This window comes from Sorex araneus, chromosome X (assembly GCF_027595985.1).
Source record: "Sorex araneus isolate mSorAra2 chromosome X, mSorAra2.pri, whole genome shotgun sequence".
NCBI classification, from domain to species: Eukaryota; Metazoa; Chordata; class Mammalia; order Eulipotyphla; family Soricidae; genus Sorex; species Sorex araneus.
In genome coordinates, this window is record NC_073313.1 from 362235746 (window position 1) to 362260340 (window position 24595).

The 24595-nt window shown below is 60.6% G+C and overlaps 1 protein-coding gene across 1 annotated transcript; it reads left to right on the top strand.

The window, feature by feature from the left end:
* The first annotated feature begins 2437 nt into the window (after positions 1–2437).
* Positions 2438–24103, top strand: FOSL2 (FOS like 2, AP-1 transcription factor subunit). Its single transcript, XM_004618949.2, has 4 exons — positions 2438–3339; positions 13161–13412; positions 16892–16999; positions 19321–24103. Exons 1-4 carry the CDS (start codon positions 3241–3243, stop codon positions 19837–19839), a joined length of 978 nt encoding a protein of 325 aa, XP_004619006.1. The 5' UTR covers positions 2438–3240; the 3' UTR covers positions 19840–24103.
* Positions 24104–24595: the final 492 nt, after the last annotated feature.

Below are 24595 nucleotides of genomic sequence, written 5' to 3' on the forward strand. Positions count from 1 at the left end.
GAGCAGGCCGGGCGGGGGCGGGCGAGGGCGCGGGGGTGCGCTCCTCCGCCCGCGCGCGCTCCCGGCGGCGCCTGCCCCGGCCTGGGTGCGCCCCGGGCGGGCGGCGGCCGCCGAGGAAGCGCCCGCTCCCTTCCCCACCCCCCGCATTACTGGAAGGGCTGTGTGGGAGAGACCCAGAAGCACCCGGATTTTCGAGGGGGGGTGGGGGAGGGCGGGGTGCTCCCCCAGCCCGCTGCCGCTCAAAGGAAAACCAAAAGTGCGTCTGTGCGCGCCGCTGCACCACGCGGCCGCTCCGGGAGGGCCCCGGACGCCCGGGCGGCGACTCCCCCCCAACCCCGAGACCCGGCGCGGGCGGCCGAGGGGACGCGGCCAGGCGAGGCGTGCGTGCAAGTCACGACTCCAGCTCCTGCGCTCCAGCCGCCCCCTCCCCCCGGCGTCCCCACCCCCAGTTTTCTGGGTTTCTGCGCTGCCGCCGCTGGGGAAAGGGTGATTGGGTTTGCGTCAAAGGACCGCATTTACCCAGTCCTGCTGGGAGAGGCGCGTCAACACCCCGGCAGGCAGGACGCAGGGATGAGAAAAACAAAAACCCCGGGCCCGGCCGGGACGCGCGCCCGCCAGCCCACACCCCTCTCCCGGGGGCGCGGAGGCGGGAGCCGGTGCCCGGCCGAGGTGCGAGGAGCCCGCCCGGCCCTGCCCGGCCACACGCGTCCTTGAGGATGGAGCCCGGGACAGAATGTGTTTTATAGCTGTAAACAATGACCCCGAGTATTGTTCGGGATTACCGTATCTCGGGGCCACTGGGGCCGCCAGATGCCGCCAGCCGTCCCGGAAACGCCGGCGCTTTATATAGAGCCCCGGGAAAGATTTGAGTTCCCGGCTCTATTTTTCTTTCCTAGCAACACCCCCACTTTACAGATAAGGAAACTGAGGGCCGGAACTGTGATGCTGCGTTACAGCCGTGCTGTAGCGCACCTCGCAGTCGGCTGCCCCTGCCCGCCTGCGGGGTCCGCACGAAAATCCTGTGACGGGTGGGCGCGCGGCGGGAGGCGCTTCCCAGCCGACCTGGGTCACCGCAGCACACGGGTGCTTGGGGGCACAGTCCCCGCTAATGGACTCCAGTACAGTGCTCCGCCGGATCCCCTCCGAAGGGATGGCGTTCCAGCGCTGACCTAAGAACCTTCGAAGGTCATTCATCCCAGCCCCTTCCATTCAAAGGGCGAAACCGAGGCCCAGAGACGTCGAGGGACTCGCCCAAAGTCCCACCGCTCGTAAATCGCACAGCCTGGCGTTCGGACTCCGAGGTCCGTGCTCTTTACCCAGCACGGCAACCCCGCCCTGTCCAGCGAGGCGGGGCGACCCAGGAGTCCAGACGACCTTTTCGCTGAACTTAGCTCCCCAAACACCTGAAGCTCTCGTTAGGGCCCGCCCGCTCCTGGACCTGCCTCCTTCCATTTAAAATTTAAAAGAAAAAAAAAATGTCCTAAGTCTGGAGTTTGCTTATGCAGTCAAGGCATCGCGATCAGATCGGGCCTGATTGCCAGGCACCGAGGGCGGCCCGAAGGAGGTCTTGGCTGCTTAATTTCGCCTCCAAGGCTACTCTTACCAAAATTAATTGTAGGGCTCCCCCGCCCCCTTAAAAAAAAAAAAAAGGGAAGCAGTGGGCAGCCGGCCACCGAAGGAAAAATAGGCGGGCGGGCCTCGCCCAGCGGCGCGGCGCCGCGCCCGCCCAGGCCGGGCCGCGGGTACCCGGTGCGCCCTGGGCGCCCGCGGCACCGGGCGGCGCCGCCGCCGGACCGCGCCCTCCCTGCGAGCGTCCCTGCGCGCCCGGCTCCCGGCCTCGCGGTGGCGCCGCGCCGGGCCGCCCGTCTCGCGCTCGGGGACTGTGATTATTTTCTCAAGCCCGGAGCCCAGAGGCCCGCGCGGCGGCCGCTGTCGGGGGGCCCCGCCCCGCGCCCCTTCTCCGGGCGGGGGGAGGGAGGGCGGCCGCGGCGCGCCCGGGAGCCGGCGAGGGAATCCCTCTCCCTCCACGTCACCCGAAAGCGAGGAAACCCGCACTCGCGTCCTCGAACGCAAATGCCCATCTTTGGCGACGTGCGCCAATGGAACAGACCAAGGGCTCGGGGCGCTGGGGAGGAGGTGGGGGGGGGACGGACAGGGCAGAAGTGGGGGGGGGGGGCTCCGCCGGCCGCGCGCGCGCCCACCCCCGCCACCGGCTTCCTTCCTCGCGCCGGGTGTGCGGCTGGCGTCAGCGCGGCCGGGAGCCGGCCCCGAGGGGAGCGCAGCGCCCGCCTCCTCCCGCGCCTCTTCCTCCACCCCCCACCCCTGCTCCCCGCGCGCTCCTCCCCGCAAGGTGGAGTCTGGGGTTGACGTGAGTGAATCCACATGGTACAGGGGCTGGAGAATAAAGAGTGTGGAGTTGAACTCGTGCCATTGTAGTGACTCATCTCGGGCTGAGCGCAGGGGCTCCGAGCGAAGCGGAGAGCCAGCGAGCGGCGCTCGGCGGAGGCACAGGGAGACGGAGACGGGGGGGAAGCCGGGCCGATAAGGAGCGAGACGCGCGGACAGGCCAGGCCGGCCGGTGGCCGAGCGGGCGCCCGGACAGGGGCGCGGGTCGGGCCGTCGCGGCCGCGGAGCGCTCGGATCGCCCGCACGCCTGGCACCCCGGGCCGGGCTCGGGCTCCTTCCTCCTCGCCCGGTGTCCGAGCTCCGAAACTCGGCCGGACGCGCGGCCACAGGAAGTTTATTCTCAGCTCCCTCTCTCGAAGGAGGAAATAGAAGTTTCTCCGCGCGCGGGCAGCCTACTGCTGGGGCCCTGTCCGCCCGGCGTGCCCTCGGGGGGCTGCCAGGCTGCCAGCTTTTTTTTTTTTTTCCTTCTCCGTTGCCCCCTTTTGGCCTGGGCCCGGGCGGTCCCAGTGGCGGCGGCGGCGGCGGCGGCGGCTCGGGCTGCGCGCGGGGGCGGGAGGGCGCGCGCAGGGGAGGGACCCAGGGACGCGCCGACTTTTTTAGAGGGAGGGACTGGGTGGACCACGGTTCCCGCGGCGCTCGGACGGCCAGAGAGGAGTGCGGCGCGCGGCGCTCGGGGACCACAGTTCCCAGGGGTCGGACCGCCGCCCGCGGGGAGAAGCCCCCGGGAGCGCAGAGCCGGGCGAGCCGGGAGGCGAGCGCGCAGCAGCCGGTGCGCGGCGGCGAGGGCGGGGGAAGGAAGACACCCTGTTTCCTCTCGGGCCCCCACCGCGGATCATGTACCAGGATTATCCCGGGAACTTTGACACCTCGTCCCGGGGCAGCAGCGGCTCTCCTGCGCACGCCGAGTCCTACTCCAGCGGCGGCGGCCAGCAGGTAGGTGCGGGGTGGGGGGGCCCGGGGTGCACCTGGCGCCCGCCTTTCGCCCAGCCACTGCCTTCTGTACCTGACTTAGCTTTTCCTTGTTTTGCCCGGGCCAGAAGATTCCCATAAGGACCCTCGTCGTCCAAAGTTCAGGTTTTCATCTCGTTCTGCCGCCTCCCCACTCTCCCCACTTCCCCGCCCCCACTTTTTATTTTAAGCCTGCGCGGGGAGTGGGCTTGAAGGGCCAGCCAGCCCCTTTGCTTCTAATCCTTGGAATTGCGCCCCTCGCCCTCTTCCTTTCCTCCCCGCCAACCTGTTACCGCCGCTTGCAAGAACTGCTCCTCTCCCGGCGCTCTCCGGGTGGACAAGAACATCTTTGCAGCCGCGGCCCTCTGGCTAGTGCCGGGATCCTATTCGTGCGCCAAAGCCCCTCTCCATCTCCCCCCGCCCCCGCCCCCACCTTGCCTTATTAAGATCTGAAAGAGCTCCGGGGACTCGGGAACACGGGTGGGGGGGGGGGCGGGGAGCGCCTACGGGTCGTGGGAGTGAAGGCGGGTGGGTGGTCGGGCTGGGAATCAGGTGCGAAGGTCAGGGGGAAGGAGCGCGGCCGGCAAAGGCCCGGGACGGGCTCTGGTGTCTCTCGCGCCTGTGTGAGCCCTGCGGGAGACTTCAGCAGGGGCTGCTTTGAGGCTCTGGGGGTCACGGGGGCGAGGATGCCTGCCCGCGGGAAGAAGTGGGGAGGGGAGGGGGCGCGGCGGCGGAGAGAACTTGCTTAGGCTCCTGGGTGGGTCTGCAAGTAGAAAAACAACTTGTTTCTAAAGCAGCCGGACTGGTTTGCACGGGAGGGTTCGTGCGTGCGTGCGATGCGTGTGTCTATAAATACCAGAAAGGGACTGCCGGGGCCAGTGCTGGTGGTGGGGTGCTCGCTCTCGGCCCCACCCCCCTCCCGCTCAGGTGAGACCAAGGGGAGCCTTCAGCCTAGGCGGCTGGGGCTGGAGTTTGCTCTCTCTCCTCCTCCAGGGAGGCCTCGGCCTCCTGCAGCCAGCCGTGGGGTGGGGGTGGGCGGTGGGGAGTCAGGCTTTGGGGGTGGCGGACGGGACCCGAGAATAAATTGGAAATGAGACTCTTCCTGGGATCTGAGGAGGGAATTCATTATTCCACAGTGACCCCCCCACCCCCAGGGAGAGCCCCAAAGGGCTTTTCTATGTCTTTGCTCTGGTGCCCCCCCCCCCCCCGTAAGCTGTGGCTTGAGATGCAGTCACAGCGCCCTGAGCATCGAGCTCCGCGGGGAGGGGTGTTCCCCCCTCCACACCCGTTTTACCCAAAAGTGCTTCCCAGCCTCCCTTGGTGGTTCATTTGGGTCAGAACATCACTAGGTCGCGGGTGGGATACCCGGTCCCTCGCTCTCCGGTGCCTACGTGCCCCTTCCTCCTGCGCCCATGGCAGAGCAGAGGGAGAAGTTTGACTGCTCTCGTGTCCCTCGCGCCCGCTGGCTCGGAGGCCACCCTCCTGGAAATATCGCAGCCTCACCTCCCGGCTTCGCTCAGGCCTTGGGGCCTGCCTGGGAAGTCAGACCGGACGGACACCAGGGCCCGACTGAATAATCTGTGTCACTAGGGCTTTCGAGCCCAGGATGTGAGCGCAGGCAATTCCCTGTTTTGGAAGAAAATCAGACAGGAAGCCAGGGCGAGGAAGAAGGAAGAGAACTCAGTCCAGCAGGGTGTAATGGGGCCTCATTACTGAAGAAAAAGCAGCTGTTGGCTAATTCCTAGCATGCTGTAACACATGAGGATTTTGCAATTAGCAATCACCAGCGCGCGGGGTTCTGAAATCGGCGCCTGCCCATTCGGCCCAGCCGCAGAGACGCTGCCACCGGCGGGCACGGAGCGGCCGCTCTGTACAAGTCTCCCCAGGTCCCTGGGGTGGGGGCGGGGGGGGTGATTTTTCCCACCATCCCTCCAACTCGGAGCCAGGCTAGACGGTGGTGCAGAGGGCTAACTTCTGAGGCTTTTGTTACTTCACAAGTCTGTGCTACGGCACCACCCCAGCCCAGGCTCCGGGGAACTTTATTGCATACCAGATCAAACCTGTAATCACTTTATTTCTCACACCCTCCTTTAGCAGTTAGCCATGGGCCTCCCCTCTGCCCCTTGGGGCATCTCAGTCAACCTGTCTTTGTCTGGGGTGTGGGGGGCGGTGAGTTCTCTGGTTTTTCTCTTAGGCAAGTGAATATTATTTTCCCCTCATCTCTTTTGCTTCTGGGGTCTAATATTCCTGATGGTCTTTCTCCCCACTGCTATTGACTTCACTGAGGATGTTCCTCTTCTCTCCGGCTTCCCAGAGCTTGACCATAACACATGGCCGGTCACTTGGGGGTAGGGGGGAAGATAACTCTTTGTTAAAACGTCTGTTCTTGTACATGGCAGGAACTTGAAGCATGAAAACTATTTCCTGTTCCAGTTCATTTTAATCTCCAAGGTTGGCCACTGGTGATTTTGTTTTGTCAGTAATCGTTGCACATGCCTCCCCCGTCTGGCCTTTTCTTTCTGTTGTTATTGTTGTTTTCTCTCTCCTGGCTTTCCTAGGAAAACACCTCCCAGATACGTGCCCGGCCTGGCTATTTGACTCTTACGGTTTCAGAGCCTGAGCATTACGCAATCCAGCCAGTTACACAAACATAGGTCATTTCATAACTTGTTTTCATCAGCTGGGCCCCCTTTTCGTGAAGAAAAAAAAAAAAAGCAACACAACACAATAAAACAAAAACAAGACCCAAAACTTTTCCAGGGCTATTATTCAGCTCTTCCACAGATAACTTGGGAAATCAAAGAGGACAGTTTCTTTTCAGAATCAAGGCCTATCATGAGTACTTTTCTTCAGCTTCCAAGCCCGCTTTCCTCACACACACACACACACACACACACACACACACACACACACACACACACACGCGCGCGCGCGCGCGCGCATACGAACACACACACAGACACACAAAATTCCCCAGAATGAACTTTTGCCAACTGTACCAGGCTGGGACATTCCTCACATCAAAGAACTTTTACCAGAAATGACTGTGATTCCCAAGCCAGCCTTAACCATGCCTCTCTGGCGCCCCCTGCTGACGCTCTTAGAAGAACTCCCTGGGAAATGTATTTTTCCAGCCCCAGAATTAACTACTTGGTTAGTTGTCAAAATTCTTTGCAGATTTTCTGCCTGATTTAGGGCAAAAACAAGCCAAAAAGAAAAAAAAACTAAGCAATGTATACCTAGCCATGATTAACCAGGAACTTCTTGACTCTGAAATGCAATTTTTTTTTTATAAATTTTGTTTTAAATAAAACCTGGTTGGAAAGGAGTGTTTTTATTATTATTTTTCCTTTCCCTGCCCCAAAGTGTCTGTGTGTGTTAAGCCATCCGCACAGTGTCTTTCAGTACCTAAGGTGTATTGGACTTTGTCGAGGTGCTTGTATTAGAGCACAGGGAACGGTGGTTCTTCAGGATTGATGGGAAGATAGATGGGAATTGTGGCAAAAGGGTCTGGTGCTTTACCAAAAAAAGACCTTCCTTGCCTTGAACTTACAGATGTAGATTAGGACCAAGCCAGATGTTATCCCAGGATGTCTGTTCCGCTGATTCTTGGGGGTGGAAGTCAGCGGGACTTTTTCTTCAAAGTGCAGGGGTGAAGCAGTAATCAGGTATTGTGTGCATGGCAGCTGAATTTTCCTCTCAAGCCCAGTGCGTTTCCATGTTGCTCCTGCCTGCCTTACGTAAAGGGCGTGTCCACCTCAGGTGCAAGGTTTTTTTCCGCTTCTATCTTAACACAGACTGCCCCCAGAGTTGATGCCTCTAAATTACTTTTGTGCCTTTCCTGCTTGATCCCTGAAAGGAAAGGGTCACTACTTATTTGAAGGTGGGACTGGACGAGGTTTTCTAGCACTTACAGACTTATATTCAGCAACTTTTTTTGAAAATCTCCCTGCTAACAGCCGTGCTTCCTCGGAAGGTGGCTTGGACATTTGGGTGTCTGTCCTGTATAAGGTCATGCAAGGAACTGATGTATGTGGCCTGAACTATCCCCAGGGTCCATACTGGTATCGCCAGGATGCCGGGGTAGGTTCAGGCTTAAGAGCCTGTCACCAAAGCAGCCTCTTTTTGCCTCTTTTATTTCCCCCACTCTGCTTAAATAGATCTGCAGATACCGGTTCTCAGTGGTCAGGAAGCTTAACTTTCTGGGCTAGGACTGGAGAGATACGACAGGGTGAAGGCATTTGCCTTGCACGCAAACAACCAGGTTTGAACTCCGGCATCGCCGTGGTTCCTTGAGCACAGCCAGGAGTGACTCCTGAGCACAGAGACAGTGGTAAACTCTGAGCATAACTCAGTGTGGCCCAGCACACTCCACCCCCTAAATACAAAACAAAACAAAACAAAAACTACCACCCACCACCACTTTCTGGCTGGTTTGTTGACAGACAAAAATTATAGCATCATCACTTTGGGCTGTGTGTCATCCATGTCGTCACCCGTCGTAGCTTTTGGTGACCATGGCATTTCAGAACAGCAGCCCCGAGTTAGGCAACCGTGTCTGCTCCCAGTAGGAGTTCTCTGGCTTGCTCTGTCCCTCCTGCCTCGCCTTCTCTGGCCACACTATGGCTGTGGGGCAGGGTGACAGGCTCTTCTCTCAGTGCTGAGCTGTTACGTATCGGTGAAGCGGCCACGGGGTCCCAGTAGAGTGGGGTCAGTCCCAGTGCTTTGGGGTGGGGTGTCCTGATGCGAAGGGACCCGGGGAGAGACCCTGGACCAGCCCTTCTTTTCTCCCTTGCCTTTCTTCACCTGGGCAGCCAAGGGGAAGGAAGAGAGCCTGGATTTTCCAGGTGAATCGGGGAGAAAGGAGGAGGAGGAGGGCAGCTCACCCGCGATGGTACTGGAACACTGTCTCTTTGGTGAGCGTGTACTTGCACGCGCGTGTGTGTGTGTGTGCTCGCACGTGTGTTTGTGTAATTCCTGCGTTGGAAATGGTGGAATGTGATCGAACAAAGCTAGGAGTGGTGTCCAAAGTCGAGAGTCCCTGGAATCCAGAGAGAAGTCTGGGAGCGGCTCCCAAGTGTAGGGTAAATGTTGAGACTTTGAATCAAGGGTGTTTGGGGACTTCCTGGGAAGCTCCCGGCTGCACTTGCCCTCACCTCTCCTCACGCTCTCTGTCTGTGTCCTGAGATCTTGGAATTTTCCTTTCTCCATGTTTGGACTCTTAGAAAAGCAAACAAGAAGCAGGGGGTGGGATGGGAGAGAAAAGTCCCAGTCTGGTCCCAGGGGAGCACGCAGGTCCTCCTATACTCCTGGGCTTCCTGAATGGGGGGCTTGAGCCCCCCAACACACACAGACACACACGTGCGCGCGCACGTTCCCCACCTCCTGTGGGTGTCAGGCTGATGGAGTAATGCCGAGAAAGGGGATCGGTGGAGGATTCTCCTGGCTTCGGTCTCAAGTGCTGTTTCTGCCCAGCTCAGGATTCTCTGGACTAAGCCTGTCCACCTTCCGGCTTTCAGGAAAATGGAAAACTTTCGACTCAGAAACTGCTGCCCGGGGATGCACTTCTGCCGAGGAAGCTGGGGGGCTCAGGCCTTGGCTTCCTGGCTGCCTTCCTTTTGGGGGGGTGAAGGAGGGTGTTGGGCCACACCCGACTGTGCCCAGGGCTTCTTCCTGTCTCTGTGCTCAGGGATCACTCCCAGCGTGCTTGGGGAACCGCAGAGGGTGCCAGGGATCACACTCAGATGCTGCAGGGAGCAGGGGAGCCTGAGGCCAGAGCCCCAGGGTTTGTGAGAGCCCGGCCTCCCGCTGACTCCGGGATTAGAGATCTGGGGTGCCAAGCTCGCTCGCAAGTTTCGCGTTTTTGTAGTAGAATGCCGGTGGATCAGGCACGCCTGTTTGCTTAGCTTCTCTCCACTTGCACGCCAGTGAGTGCTGAGGCGGCAGCCCCCAAACCTGAGCTGTGCATCCTCTGGCGGCTCGTGGCACAGGCTTGCCAGACTTAGCTGGGCAGACCTCCGGGCTGAGTTAGCCCTCTCCGCATATTCTTGCCCGTTCGGGAGTCCTGGGGTGCTTGGAGGCTTTCCCAGGCTGGAAGGCCCCCAAGGTCCATGAGGACCGGGGAACCCCAGCGGGGGTCTAGTGAGATTCTGGGTGACCTCCTCTATCCCCCCCTGCCCTGCCCCAATGCCACAGCTGGGTAGGCCTGTGTCTGTTCCACGGTAAGCCAGAGAACCAGCTTGAGCCCCAGCGACACAGGACTGACTGGGGGGGGGGGGGGGCCTGTCGGCAAAGAGGAATTCCAGGCTCTCTTCTGGGGCCCCAGAAGTGGCTCCTCATCTCTTCTCTCTAACTCCATTGTCACTCACTTCTCAATACCTTTGAGTTGACAGGGGCTAGCCCTCGTTTACTGATGTGTGTGTTCTCTCAGAGACAAAAGCCTTCTTTATCAGGGCCCCAGTCCCCTCTGGGGCTGGGACATTGTTTTTCTTGCAGTTTAGGGCCAGTGTGTTATCCAGATGGCTTTACCTCCCTCTCAAACAACTTGTCCGTGCCCTTAGAGACAGTCATTACCTGCTGCCTTGTTTTTATTGCTGTCTTGTTTTGTCTAGACCAAGCCTTAGCTGCCAGGAATCTGGCTGATGGCCGGGAGCACATTCTCAAGACCTGCCATCCCAGAGCAGAGAGGCTTAGAAGGCCTGGTGAGGGGCTGAGTGTCAGCCGCTGATGTTCCCGCTGATATTCCCGAGCGTGTAATCTCCAAGCACGGCCTCCAGTGGTTTGCTTGCTTCCTAAGCCTGAAACTCTTTTGTTCTGTTTGTTGGCGTGAGAAATGGATTTCTTGGGTGCTTTCCTAAAAGTTGACAGTTCCTCCCAGAGATATCAGGCCCCTTCAAACTCAGAACCTGACTTGGGGAGATACATGAGATTAAAAAAAAAAAAAAAACAGTTGGGTGCTTCCCAGGAATGGGAAGTTGACAATTCTCTCCAGAGCCATCCCAGATGGAGAGCACAGACTTGACAATGGTGTGCAATAGTGATGGTGGCCAGGATGGTGATGGCCACTTGGTGGTGATGACGGTGGCGATACCAGTGATGGCGGTGATGGTGGCCTTGATGGTGGCGATGGTAGCGATGGTGGTAGTGGTGGTGGTGATGGTGGCCCTGATGATGGTGGTCAAATGGCCATGATGGTGGGGTGTCGGCCATGATGGTGGCAATGGTGTAGATGGTGGCCATGATGGTGGCAATGGTGCAGATGGTGGCCATGATGGTGGCAATGGTGGAGATGGTGGCCATGGTGGTGGCCATGGTGGGGATGGTGGCCCTGATGATGGTGGTCAAATGGCCATGATGATGGGGTGTCGGCCATGATGGTAGCAATGGTGCAGATGGTGGCCATGATGGTGGCAATGGAGGAGATGGTGGCTATGGTGGCTATGATGGTATTGGCAGTCATGGTAGTGGGGATGGTGGCCACGATGGTGATGATGATGAGATGATGACACGACTTTCCATTTGTTTGGAGCAGTGTTTTTCCTTCTTGGCTGCATCTTGGAATCTCCTCAGAGTTGGTTGTTTTTTCTTTTCTTTTTTTTTTTTTATCAAATCTTTCTCCAAACCCATTATTTCAGATCTCTCAGGGTGCGACTGGCTCTTCATGGTTTTAAAAAGCTCCTCAGAATATTCTAATGTGTGGCCAGGGTGGAGAACTACTGGCTTGCTTTTATAGCCTATGATTATAAGCAGCTGCTTATTTAATCCTCATATCAGTGCTGTGAGTTTGGTGTAGGATTTCCTCTTAACAGACAGGGAAACAGAGTCCTCATTTCTCCAGGGCTGAGCACGCAGTGGCTGAGTTCAGTGCGGGCCGCATCTCCCCAGGTCACCTTCCTTCCCTTCCATCCCACCACCCCCCACAACTGAGCAGGGCTAGCGGGAGGGCATTGCCCGGGCTCTAGTGCCTGTGTGCCCTCGGCCCCCCGAGTCCTTTCCACTTCCTCATAGCCACTCCTGGTTGTTCATTTCCACCGCGTCCTCGCCGTTCCTGCACCCTTCCCTTCTCCACACACCCGGACGCACTTGCCTGTGGGCTGTGGTAAGAAGCCGGTTCTCTCCGAGAGTCCCCGGAGCCCTTTGCAGTGGGCAGTGCTCCTTGTGGGAGCCCCGGGAATCACGGCACTGGGCACCTCTCGTTGCTGCATGCATTTGGTCTGGGGAACCCAGGATTTTCTGAGGGGCCACTTCCCGCCACCCAGAATGGGGTCCTGCAGCTGGCGGGGGCGCGGGGGAGGCTGCAGGGAGCGCTTTCCGCTTCCCTGGCTCAGCACCACGGGAATCTGCCTGCTGTCACCAGCTGCCACTGCTGAGAGGTCTCTGAGTCGCAGTCAGTCTTATTGGGCCAGGAGAAGGGGGTGCTGAAGGGTCCAGGTTAGTGACAGCAGGGTCGCATTTGGGGCCCAATGCGGGGCTTCCCAATGAAGCAGAATGCCAGCAGGGACCATTGCCAGGGCAGCCCTGACACCCTACGGCAGAGAGGGTGGGTCCGAGCTCTGAGGCTGGATGTGGTTGGAGTTTGCGGCAGAACTGGGGACACTTGTGCAGGGCCGTGCGTGAGAGCGGCCGTCTCTGGTGCTTATTAGCAGCATGGCCCTAATGGCTGAGTCTGAATTTCTGCCTCCCTAATGGAGGTGATGGGCCGTCTCAGCCCCAGGGCCGTGGAACGAGATCCCTAGCCTGGCTGAGGCCGCACCCCGGGGTGCCAGTTCATGATCCCTAAGTGGTAGCTAGTCGGGCGTCGTCATTTCCACAGCAGCTCAGGGAAGAAAGCATTTGCAGATTGTGTGTGTGTGTGTGTGTGTGTGTGTGTGTGTGTGTGTGTGTGTGTGTGTAAACAGGCATCCTCCAAGATGGAGGGTTCACCTGGTAATTTTCCCTTGAAAAACTGGAAGTCGGGGTGGGGGGGTAGGGGGGGTCGTGCTTTCCTTCTCCGTCCCCTTCTCACTTCCTAGTCGCTTCTCCGAAAGAAGGTCGACTCCAAGGCTGAGGCACTTGGCCCTCTAGCTTTTGTGTTCTGGCCTCATCCTATATTTTGAATGGAATATTCCAGAGAACTTGGCAGTGTGGCAACGTGGTCAGGGCACAGTTTGGAGGCAGGGAGAAATCTAGGAGTTAGCAACCCCCGCGCGTCTCTGAGGCTCCTGAACGCACAGAGAGCAGGTGTCTGCCCACAGAGGGCGGACGGGCAAGGGCCGAGGGCGAAGGGCAAGGGTGGGGGTGGGGTCGATGAGGACAGCCGGAGGCAAATGCCCCTGCTTTCCAGCCTGAGGGTGGAGGGCCCCTTTTTAGGGACCTGAGGGGTGGCCCTGTGCCCTCTGGAGCTGCTGGCTAGTGGGGAATACACGCTCCCCACACGCCCTCTCTGCCCCCGAGCTGTCTGTTTGCAAACCTCCCACTGCCCCCGCCCTCCCCAGCCAGCGTCCTGCCCTCCTGCCCATGTGGCCGGAGCCCCCGGAGGCCCCCTGAAGGCCTCTCGGGTGTGAGTCTCGGAGGACCACCTGCTCTGGAAGCCGAAGTGTGATGGCGACCTCCTGTACCATGCAGGCGTCTAGCACATGTTCCAGGGGGCCCCCAAGCGGCGTGCAGAGCCCCTGACTCTGGGGGGCACAGGCCGTGGACGGAGGAAACCCCGGCTGTCCCGGCCCAGCCCCCCACGTCCGGCCCTGCTTTCTCGCCTCTCTGCTGTGCGTTTTCTCCCGCGGGGGGTTCCGTGGTCTCAGTCGTCTCTCTCTGTCTGTTCCTTCCAGAAATTCCGGGTAGATATGCCTGGCTCGGGCAGCGCTTTCATCCCCACCATCAACGCCATCACGACGAGCCAGGACCTCCAGTGGATGGTGCAGCCCACGGTGATCACCTCCATGTCCAACCCGTACCCCCGCTCGCACCCCTACAGCCCCCTGCCGGGCCTGGCCTCTGTCCCCGGGCACATGGCCCTCCCGAGACCCGGCGTGATCAAGACCATCGGCACCACCGTGGGCCGCAGACGGAGAGACGAGCAGGTACAGCCCGGACCAGCCGATGGGGGCCGCGTGGGTGACTTTGGAGCGCCCGAAGAGTGGTTCAGGAGCCCTGGAGAGAAGGGGAGCCGGGGGCCAGGAGCCCGCAGGGCAGGCCCACCTCAGCATCTTGCTCCTGTCCCTTGCAACTCCGAGTCTGAGTACAAGTGGGGTTAAGGGCACCTGAGACCAGGTGTGGAAGCACCGGCTAGAGGCTGGGGTTTGGCTCCACCCCTCACCCCGCCCCCATGGCCTATTTTCCTCTGATACGGGGCAGGGGGCAGAAGTCCTAGTGGGGGCTTTTCGAGGCCAGCCCCTAACTGGTGCAGAGGAGACGGCCAGAGGCCTCGAGGGTCACCTTCTCTGCTCGCTGGTGCTGTCTCTGGTCCTTTCGTTCCTCCCTGGTGCCCCTCCCCCCTACCCCATCCCTGGGCCTCTGGCAGGACTAGGAACGCACCTTCCAGAAGTTCCGTGACGCTGGCCATGGGGTTGTGGGCATCAGCTCTACTGCCCAGCAGTGTCAGGACTCAGCTCCTGGGAGCCCAGGAGGAGGTGGGCCCTCTGCAGTTGGGGCCCTGGCCCTGGCGTCTGTACCCGTGGTGGGGGAAAGTGTCACCCAGAGCCCTGCGACTCCAGGAAAGGGAAACCACAGCTGGGCATTATTCGGGAAGAGAGGGACTGAGCCTCTCCTCACCCTTGCCCTCATCCCCTTTCCTTTAAGGGCGATGCAGCCAGCCGTGGCCCAGGCACCCCTGCCAGGCGCCCCCCACAGGACTGAGCCAGTTTCCCTGGTTCCCCTGGTTTCCCGTTCTCTGCCACCCTCTCACCCCACCCCCAGCCCCCAAGAAAGGATTTTCCCTGAGCCCTGCCTGGAATCCCCTTGCTCAAATGAAGTATTAGTCCTGAGAAATGCTGACCAGCCCGAGAACTTCTGCCCAGGCCAGGCTCTGCCCGCCATGTCCCTGGGGCACGGGTCCAGGGCCAGGATGCCCGGTGGCAGGGTCTCTGCTTCCCAGGGCATGGCCTCCAGGAGCAGTGGGCTGGGCCTGGACTCGCACGGTGGCAGGGGACAGTGTGTAACAGACGCCGCCCTCCCTGCCGGAGGGACCGTGCTCGCAGTCCTTGCTTAGCCCAGTGTCCCTTTATGTTTTGTTTTGATTTTGGGGCCTCACCTGGCAGTGCTTGGGGCTTCTTCCTGGATCACTCCTGGTGGTGCCAGGGATTGAACCCGGGGCCCGCCATGTGCGAGGCAGCACCCCCTGACCTGCTTTTCAAGCCTGTTGCCCGGAAAGCCCAGGCTGTGACGCTCAGCTGCCCGCAGTTCACTGGATGTCCCCTAAGTTGGCCCCTGGGGGCCAGGTCGGCCAGCAAGACAAACGAGGGCCGCGGCCCACTCTTTCCCGGTGGACCTCCCACAGCGTCCAGGAGCAGGAAGGGGCTTTTCTGAGCAGGAGGAACTGAGGCCCCGCAGGGAGAAGGGCCCTTTCCCGGCTCTCACGGGAGTCAGCCGCGGGCTGGGCTGGCTTTCGGCTCTCTCGGCCTTCAGCCCCTGGTGTTCCCACCGCACCGCCGAGGCGCGCCCTCGAGGTTCTGTCTGGAGAATTTCCTTCCTTTGTGCAAGGGAAGGAGAGAGCCAGCGGCCTCTTACCCACGTCAGAGAGGCGCTGGGACCGTCCCCCTCACCGAGGGAGGAAGCCTGGCACGAGCCTCCCAGGATGGTGCCGCTCCCGTTTTCTAGACTTTTCCCTGGCGCCTCCTCCCCCGACCGGGGCCTCAGCACCCCGTGCCTCCTTCTGGAGCCTGCCCCGAGGTGCCCCTGGGGAACAGTGTCTGAGGTCGGTGGGGGTGGCCCGGGGCACGTGTGGCTGGTGCTGGGCTCGCGGTGCCCCTGACGGACACAGGCTGTGACCCCGTGGGTGCCACCGCCCCGAGCACTTCCTGTGCCCCTGGTTCCCACAGGTTGCTGTGGGCCGCAGTGGCCAGGGAGGGGACCTTTAGGCCAGGGAGGGGAGGAGCAGAGGCGGACGGGGGCCCGGCCCAGCCCAGTGGGCCCTGCCGGGCGCCGGGAGCAGCCCCGCGGCCTCGCCCGCAGACTGGTGGGCTCAGGTTGAAACAGGTTCCGGAGCCGCAAGTATTCAGGGCCGGGGCCAAGCGGCTGCCTGACCTCAGCTGCCCTGGCGCAGGGCGCCTGGTCTCCGGGTCTCCTGCTTCTTGGCTCTGGGGAGCCGGGGCAGTGGAGGAGGGCAGGGAATGTGGCACGGCCGATCTCGGGGGGAGGGGGGCTCCGCCTGTAGCCCTGGGAGGGGGCACCCCGCCTTTGGGGCTTTCCCGCCTCCCTCTGGGCCCCCAGTGTACAGTGGCAGGAGGCTCTGAGGGTGGAGGACAGCGTGTCTGTGCACCCCTGCCAGGGGCCGGTGGCGTCTGCAGAGTACCACGTGGTGCTGTGGGGGGACCCCGTCACCCGAGGGTGGGCAGGCCTGGGGGTTCCTCTCTGGCTCTCTGCCTGGCTTCTGCTGCAGAGTGGAAGGCCCTGGGCACAGACCGGGGGCGAGGCCCTCCCCTGGGTGGTGGGTCCTGTGGATGGGAGGGCAGTTCCCGGGGGCCCAGGATCGCGGTCTGACTCCCCCTCCCCCGCCCCGGGACCTTCCAGGGCTCTGCTCCTGCTGCCCCTGCCCGGGAGCTGAGTGGCTCGGCTGTGCCCAGACAGAGCCCGGCTCCCATCCTCTGGCACTGCCGGGGGCAGGGCGGAGGCCACTCCGGGAGGGGTCCTGTGCTTTGCCCTCTCTCCCAGGGCTCCTGGAGGACGGGGCCTGGCACACAAGCCCAAGTGCTCACTCGTGGGATTGACGGATGTGGTGGAGGTCGGAGGGTTCCTGCCCGCTTGCCCGTCTCTTCAGCCGAGCGCTCAGCCGGGCGTCCGTCCTCCCTGTCCAGGGGGGCAGCTGCCCACCCTCCCCCTGGGGCGGGCTGAGGACACGGGGAGTGGCCTGGCGTTGTCAGTCCTCTCTTGGCCTCAGAGCATCCCCCTGGCTGCTGCTTCGCCCGGGCCCCGCCATTTAACCAAATGGGGATAATGAGGCTTGAGGCACGGTGCTGGGGAGGAGTAATTAGCCGGGGTCTGGGAGAAGCTGCTTATGTGGGTGGGGCCAGGCCAGGCTGGTCTGAGGGGACCCCCCCCCACCCCCAGTGGGGAGCAGCCTAGCTCCTGATCCCTGGCTGTGGCTCTGAGTCAGACTGGGGGGCGGAAAGTGTCATCTCGCCCTGCCCCACACCTGCCACCGCCCCCTTCAGACCTCTGACATCCCCTTCCACGGCCCCTAAAGCCCCAAGCCCCGGAGGGCCAACAGCAGTGGGGTACACGGGGCCTCTGAACCCTCAAATGCCTGGCTCCCCAGCTTCCTGCAGGAATAACCCAAACCCCAACCCCAGACCCTGGTGGCCGTCTGCTCCAAACTAATCCTGTCTTTGCCCTTGGCCACTAGCTGTCTCCCGAGGAGGAGGAGAAACGTCGAATCCGGAGGGAGAGGAACAAGCTGGCCGCCGCCAAGTGTCGGAACCGACGCCGAGAGCTGACGGAGAAACTGCAGGCTGTAAGGAGCTCGCTCGCGCGGTGGGGGCACGGGCAGGGCGGGGGCGGGGCCGGTGCTCCGGGGGGCCCTGGCCCTCCCAGCCCTCGGCTTGCCCACGAGTGGCCTGTGATTGCATCAGTGGGGACAGCCCTTCCCTGCTCTGCGCACGTGACTGAGGAAGTGGCACGTGACCCTGGCCTGGGCACAGAGAGGGCAGCTCGGGGCTCTCGCTGGGCGCCAGGACCCAGGGCAGGCCCCGACCTGCCCCTTCCAGACCTGCTTCCCTTGTCGCCACCCCCCGCCGAGGGTCTTGCTCTGTTTAGGGACTGAGACGGGCAGAGGCAGGGGGTGACCCCGTTTCTTCTGATTCTTGCTCTCTCCGGGGAAGGGGGTTCTCAGAGTCTCCGGGGTGCGGACGGGGAAAGGCCGAGGTGCCAGTGCCAGCGTACTCTCGTGGGGGTTTTCTCACATCCTCTGCGGGCAGGAGGGTTCCTCTGCTGTAAGCCCCGGGTTGTGGCTTTGGGCCCTCATTCTGCCCTAATGAGTCACTCCCCCATGCTGCCTAATTGCCCACACCTGGGGCCCCATGCCCTTCCCTCCCCAAAGCTTGACCTGACGAGCGTCACGTACCTGCCTCCCTCTGGAGCCTGGCCCTACGGGAGGACTGCCCGCCCTGCAGCGGGGGCCCGAAGCCAGCACTAACTCGCAGGCTGGATGCTGGCCAGGTGTGGAGGTGGCCACGGTTGTGGGGGAAGATGACAGTGGCCCCAGCCATGCCCAGCCAGGGACTTTGGAAGGCACAAGCTCTTATCCTGCCCAGCCCTTAATCAATGCTCCCAGTCCACCTGCTCCAAGCTGCCTTGGGTCCCCCCGGGAGCCCTGGCCTGGGTGTTGAACAGAACCTAGTGAGTTCTGTGATGCTTGTAGTAATGCCTCCTGGCGGAGCCAGAGCGGGCACCGTGGACAGGAGTTTCTTTGGGGCCCGGGGAGCTGGGCCCTGTGCGGTCAGCACGTCCCCCTGGAGCGCCAGCTTCCTGCCAGCCTCGCAAGAAGCCGGGTTCCTTAGCATCAGCCCCAGAGGAGCCCCGCCTCCGGCTCCTGCCCTCCTCCGCCCCCTCCCTCCCCCAGAAGCCTCCCGCCCCCGACCAGCCACCCAGGCCCCTGAGCCACATCCTCCACAGGAAACCTCTTTCAGCTCGTGACGTTCACTGAGACAGATGGAAACTTCTTGTTCACTCCGGAATAGTCTATACTCGGCCTGCCGAGGCTCGGGCCCATGTCAGGGGGCTCTTGAGCGGGAATGTGGGTCCGTGCCTCCCTCCTCTGGCTTTGTAGAAGGGGGGGGCCCAGGCACTGGCTGGGTGACCCTGTCCACCTCGTGTCCCCCGGGCTGCCTGCCTCCCTTCCTCTGGGAAGCCCAGAGCCCTCGGACGGGCCCCCCACCCCTGGCTTCCGAAACCAAAAAGGAAGTGGTGCTGAGGTGACCCGACCTGGATCCAGGGCAGTTTCATGCCAGCCCCCGCCCCAAGCTTCCGTCTGCAGCCAGAACCCCCAATATAGTCACGCAGTGTAGACTTCATGCCTACACAGCTGGCAGGGCTGGGCTTGGGAAGGAACCCAGGGAGGCTTCAGTCCCTTCCTCCTTCCCCATGACTCACCCTGCGGAGTCCCAGGTGATCTATCCTGGCACTGGGACAGCATTTGGACTCTGGAGTCAGCTCCCTCTGGGCTGCCCTTCCTGCTGCCTCTGGGGCTTAGGGAAAATGGCTAAAACTCTCGGTTCCCTTATCTGCACAATGGGTCTGTTTCATGGTAAGGCCTGTTTCCCCAAAACCACGCAATCAAATGAGCTCCTGCCCATGAAGCGCTCACACAGTCTCGGAGGTGAAGTGTTGGTGGCAAGAGTTGGCGTGTTTTTTGTTTTTTGTTATTTTTTTGTGTTTTGGTTTTTGTTTTTAAATCTCTGGGGGGAATTTAGCATCTACACTTGGCAGTGCTGGGGAGTTACTCCTGGTTCATTGCTCACGGGTGACTCCCAGCTTAGTGCTTGGGGTCCCCGCTCCCATGTCCAGCATGGACTCCAGCCCGTTGAGTCGTGCCCCCTGGCCCTGAGAGTTATACCCCCTCCTCTCTGAGCCGACCTCCCCCTTCTCCATCTGGCCTCTGGGGACTGGAAGGATCTTCCCGCTCCAGGTGACCCAGAGCCGTAGGGTCTGTGGCCAGGTGTGGGGCTGAGCTGCCCTGGCTCTCTGTGGGTTTTTTCTCTGGGGTCGTGCCAGGCTTGCCCCTGCCCCTGGCCAACAGCCCCTGTCCCTTATGGACGTCTCTTTGGGCCCCCGCAGGAGACAGAGGAGCTGGAGGAGGAGAAGTCGGGCCTGCAGAAGGAGATCGCCGAGCTGCAGAAGGAGAAGGAGAAGCTGGAGTTCATGCTGGTGGCGCACGGGCCCGTGTGCAAGATCAGCCCCGAGGAGCGCCGGTCGCCCCCGGCCCCCGGGCTGCAGCCCCTGCGCGGCACAGGAGTGGGCGCGGGCTCCGTGGTGGTGAAGCAGGAGCCCCTGGAGGAGGACAGCCCCTCGTCCTCCGCCGCGGGGCTGGACAAGGCCCAGCGCTCCGTCATCAAGCCCATCAGCATCGCGGGGGGCTTCTACGGGGAGGAGCCCCTGCACACCCCCATCGTGGTCACCTCCACGCCAGCCATCACTCCGGGCACCTCGAACCTCGTCTTCACCTACCCCAGCGTCCTGGAGCAGGAGTCCCCGGCGTCACCCTCCGAGTCGTGCTCCAAGGCGCACCGCAGGAGCAGCAGCAGCGGGGACCAGTCCTCGGACTCCTTGAACTCGCCCACCCTGCTGGCTCTGTAACGCCTCCCCGGCCCCGCGCCCACCACCCCAGGACCCGGCACGAGGGGGACCCTGGCAGAGAGCTCCCTGCAGGGGGGGGAGGCCAGGTGGGACGTGGCTGTGAGGAGTGAGTGAGGGGCGCACCGGGGGACTCGGAAGATCGCCCCCCCACCCCCACCCTTCATCCTGCAGAGCAAATCCTGTTTCTTGAAAAGCCTCGGAGAACTGGGTGTGGTGGACTCGGGCCTCGCTCTGGCCTCTGCCGGGCCTGGGCGGGGTGGACCCACGGCTGTCCCTGGGTGACGCTGGAGGTACCCCGCCCCGCCCCGCCACGCATGCTCAGTGCCTTGGTCACGCCTCTCCCCCTCGGGGGCCCCTCCCTTCCCACCCCCCACCCAGGGTCAGTTTTCACGTCTTTGGGTTTTTATCCAGTTTGCCATGACATTTCATGGGGAAGGGGGGGGTCGGGCGGGGGGAGGGGGGGTGCGGTGTGAACAATCAAGCGCTTCGCGTCTGGAGAGGAGGCCGCCGGGGACTTTTCTGCTGGGGCCGACTTGTCCAGAGAGGACAGTCCATGTGCAATATAGGACCTTCCCGCCCCCGGACGCTCGCCGGCCCCCGCACCATCTCCAGACCCAGCGGTGAGGCCCAGAGCGGCCCCCACCGAGGCGCAGCCGACCGACACCCCTCCCCCCCCGGGGAGGGGGAGCAGCAGCGGGGCTGCAGGACAAGGGCGTGAGGGCGACAGGGAGGGCACAGGTCGGGTTTGCCAAGTGCCTAATTACCAGGCCAGGAATAGTGCCAGCCAGGCCTCCCGGTGCCCTCGCCAGCTTCCCCGCGCCCTGTGTCTTGAGCGGGCCTCGCCTCCTGTAATTACCGCTCGCCCGCCTGCCCGGACCCTCCTCTGCAGCCCGGGGCCGCGGCCCCGCCCTCTGCCTCCTCCCGGGCGCTCCCACCCACGGAGGTTTAATGAGCTTGGCCTGGACCCTCCCCAAGCCACCCGGGAGCCTGTGCTGAGGATGGGAGGAGGGGAGGGGGGCGGGGCTGGAAGCAGCTGGAGCGGACTCCCGGGCCTGCTGAATGCGGAGCTTTCCCTCCACGCCTGCCCCCTGCCCGCCCGTGGGCCCAGCCCGCGTGATCCGTGGCCCGGGATCTCTTGCTCGAGGCTTCGGTTCCGCCTGGGAAGCTGTGCTCTTCCCTCAGAGGAAAGCTGCACCCTCTCTCTCGGCTGGGTGAGGGTGGGAAGGGGGTCTTTGCCCGGCCTTCCTCTCCCCTGCTCTGTAATTCCCCACTGCAGAGGCCTCCCCCTTCCCTCCTCCCCCGCCTCCCAGCCTGCTGTCCTGGCTCCAGGGATGTGGTAGGAGAATCCACAGCTGTCTACTTACTTGAACCCAAGCTTCCGTCTAACTTAGGCTTCAGAGTTGAGCTCTTTGCTTTCCTGTTCCTTCACGCAGCCCCCCCCCCACCCCCCAGCCCCAAGACCTCCCATGCTGGTTCTTATTCAACGTCCATTCAGCTTAGCACCCGGGTGAGCCCGGGGTGTCCCTGGAAGGGAGGGGGAAGGATTGGCCACCTGGGAAGAAAATACGGCTTTTGTCTGAAAACGCGTAAAAGCTCCATTCCTTGGCTCTGATGCCTCCTGGTCTCCCAGAGGTGCTGGTGGGATCGGACACTCCTTAGACTGCGGGACCATCAGGTGTCAGATTAATCCTGAAGACGGAAGCCGTGGGGAGGAGCAGGAGGTGGGCGAAGCCAGCTGGGCTGTGCCCGGCTGCGAAGGTGCCATCATGCCAAACTGTCTGGCCCGCTGAGCGCTTTGTATAAAGGCAGCCGTGGGGAGAGTTGTCTAAAGAGGCTATGTTCTGGGTGGTTCTTTAAAAAGCACCCCGCTCCCCGCCGCTGTGCACAGCCCTAACCCCTAGCCAGGTCACTGCCAGTGACCCAGGCCAGCCTGGACATTCCCGAGATGTCTGCTCTCAAGCTGGGATGGCTCTGGGACCCTCAGAGGACACCGGCCCTCAGGACTTTGAAGCCTGCCAGACTTTGGAGCTGCATTTTCGTTCAGAGACTTCTGCCTTTGCTCTAAGATGCCGTGTGGCTCCCTGTCCCCTCACCCTGCAGTCAGAGGTCATCTGGGGAGGAGGACTGTGGGCAGCCAAGGTACTTCCTTCTGGCCCGGTTACCCCAGCTCCCTGCAGGCCCTCTGACTCCCGGGCTGCTGCGTGCCTGTGGCCCAGCTGAGGGCTTGGCTGCAGGGAGGAGGTGCCCTGCCCTGGGCTCCCTGGAGGGAATCTCGCCCCCTGGAGCTCAGAGCTGACCTCCTCTGGGCTGCGTGGAGCGGGGCCAGCTGCGGGCCCAGGAAAGGACCCAGATGGCAGGGGGCGAAGAGGCAGGACTCTTAGTGTTGCCTGTGCCAACACTAAGCCGAAAACCCTGCGGGTGGGAGGGGTCGGAAAGAGATGCCTTGTGCTCCAGTCACACGGTGCAGAGCCAGGAGCCCTCAGTGGCCGCCGTGGCTGGCCCTGGGCGGAGACCTCGGGGGACGCTGTCTGCTGGCGTCCTGGGGCTCCAGGGGAAAGGGTGGGTTCAGCCGTCTCCACCATGGGCCTCGCTCTCTCCTAGCCGCCTCCTCTAATCTCCGCACTCCCCTGCAGGTTTGGCCTCTGCCCAGCCCCCGGGGGCCAGTGCTTGAGGATGAGACTAAGGCACTCGGGGGTCCCCTCGAAAGGCTCCTCAGCGGTTAAGCACCCACACCTGGGGCTACTGGGGTCTTCCCTCAAAGATCCGAAGCAAGATTGCCTTTAGTCGGAGGTTTGTCCTCAAAGATCATTCCCCTCCGATAAATCGCCCCCCCCCCCGACCCCGTTTTAAATTTCTTTCCCCTCTACCCCCTCGCATTCCGCAGATGGTTGGAGGGGTCTCCCGAGTCCTTCTAGAATTTGTGGACCAATAGGATATGTGATGTGTGTAACTGCCTCTTAAAAGTTAAGTAAAGGGGGCTTGCTACTTTCTATTTGTTGAGTCTCCTTGGTATTCATCTTACAAGCCAGCATCTCACTATTTATTGATGTGTGTGTGTGTGTGTGTGTATGTGTGTGTGTGGTGTGCGCGCGCGCGTGCACGCATGTACCTTTCCAGGTGTGCCCACATCCTCCTGCGACTTTAGACAAGGAACCCAGACACCCCACTCCTAAATGCCATATACTTGTGCTTCGAGGGTTATGGGCACACACACCCCCAACACTGGGTTTTTACCATCCAGTGCTGGCTTGTGTGGAAGGAGCTGGGTCAGACTTCGACGAGAGATGGGAAGGGGAGGGGAGGCAAAAATCAACCTTTATTTTATTATTTATTTTCAATGTTTACATCTTTGTGTTGTACCAAGCCGGACTAGAAACAGATAGCATTAAAATACTCAGTTCTCTCTCCCTCTCTCTTTCCTGTTTGTTTTCCCTTTTTTTTTTAAAAAAAAACTTAGCCTAATGATGCTTTTTTTGTTGTTGTTCCTAAAATGATTTGTGACTTGTGCTGTATAAACTGTATAAAATGGTTCTGTTTTTAAAAACGATGGATTGTCGTGCCTCTGGGGACAGTGGTCACCCAGCAGTCGATATTGTAGAAGAACACGAGGGCAGACCCTGTCCTGTTCTCAGAAACTTATTTTCTTTGTATGATGAAAAGTTTATTCCATTTATTTTAGTTATGTGGTTGCTTGATGTTGAGGAAGAAATTATTTGCCTTTGTATAAAGAGTAGGTATCTGGGTGTTTTTTTTTTCTGCCGTGGGAGAAGTGTACATAGTATTTTGGTAGAGTGGGAAATCATAAGCCTGTGCATCTGTATTTGAGATACGTCAAATGATGTGGAATAGTGTCTACTCTCAGATCCTGGAGGGAAACCTATTGTACAAGATTTCTAGAGCTTTGGGGGGGATTTGAATGACCTTTTCTGAGCACCTTTTCCCGTTTTTTAAAAAAAGTATTGGTGAAACGGTCCCTTTGGAGTAATTCTCTCTAGCCAGGACCAAGAGCTAGCCAGCGTCTTTGTATAGTTCTGAACCTCGAGGAGTAACTGGTCTGAAACATCTCTGGTGGTGTGTGTTGTTTTGTATTTTACTGTAATACAAGCCTGCAGTATTTGCACTAAAGAAAGTTTGTTAGGAAAGCTTGCTGCTATGGAAGAAAGAACATATTAAAACTTTTTGTTCCTTTGCGTTTTTTTTTTTTGTTAGTTTTTCCACTCTCGATTGAGTAGCATTTTGTAGAATAAAATGAATTAAGATGGAAGCCTCTGCTGGTTGCTTTATTGCATCTCCTGTTCACCTCTCTCCTGTGACCTGGTGGGAGTTGGTCTCTGGGATGCAGCGGGGGAGATGCGGAGATGCAGAGCCACGGCTCCTCATTTTCAGCCACTTGCTGCTCTCTCCCTCCCCTCCAGCCTGCCCCCGTTTTCTCAGGCCTCTTCTCTGCCTGAGTGGCAGCCCATACAAGTTTGGGGCACAGGCCCGGCAGGCAGTTTGTCAGTTTGTCAGAACAGGTGGACTCTGGGAACCCAAGAATTTTCAGAGAACCATTGGCTGAGTGCTCTGTCGCTTACTGAGCAATGCTTTGCGTGCTCACAAGGGATCAGATCACATCTCTCCAGCAACAATCACTGTCACTGTCACTGTTGCTCATCGATTTGCTCGAGCGGGCACCAGCAACATCTCCATTTTGAGACTTGTTGTTACTGTTTTTGGCATATTGAATACACCACGGGAAGCTTGCCAGGCTCTGCCG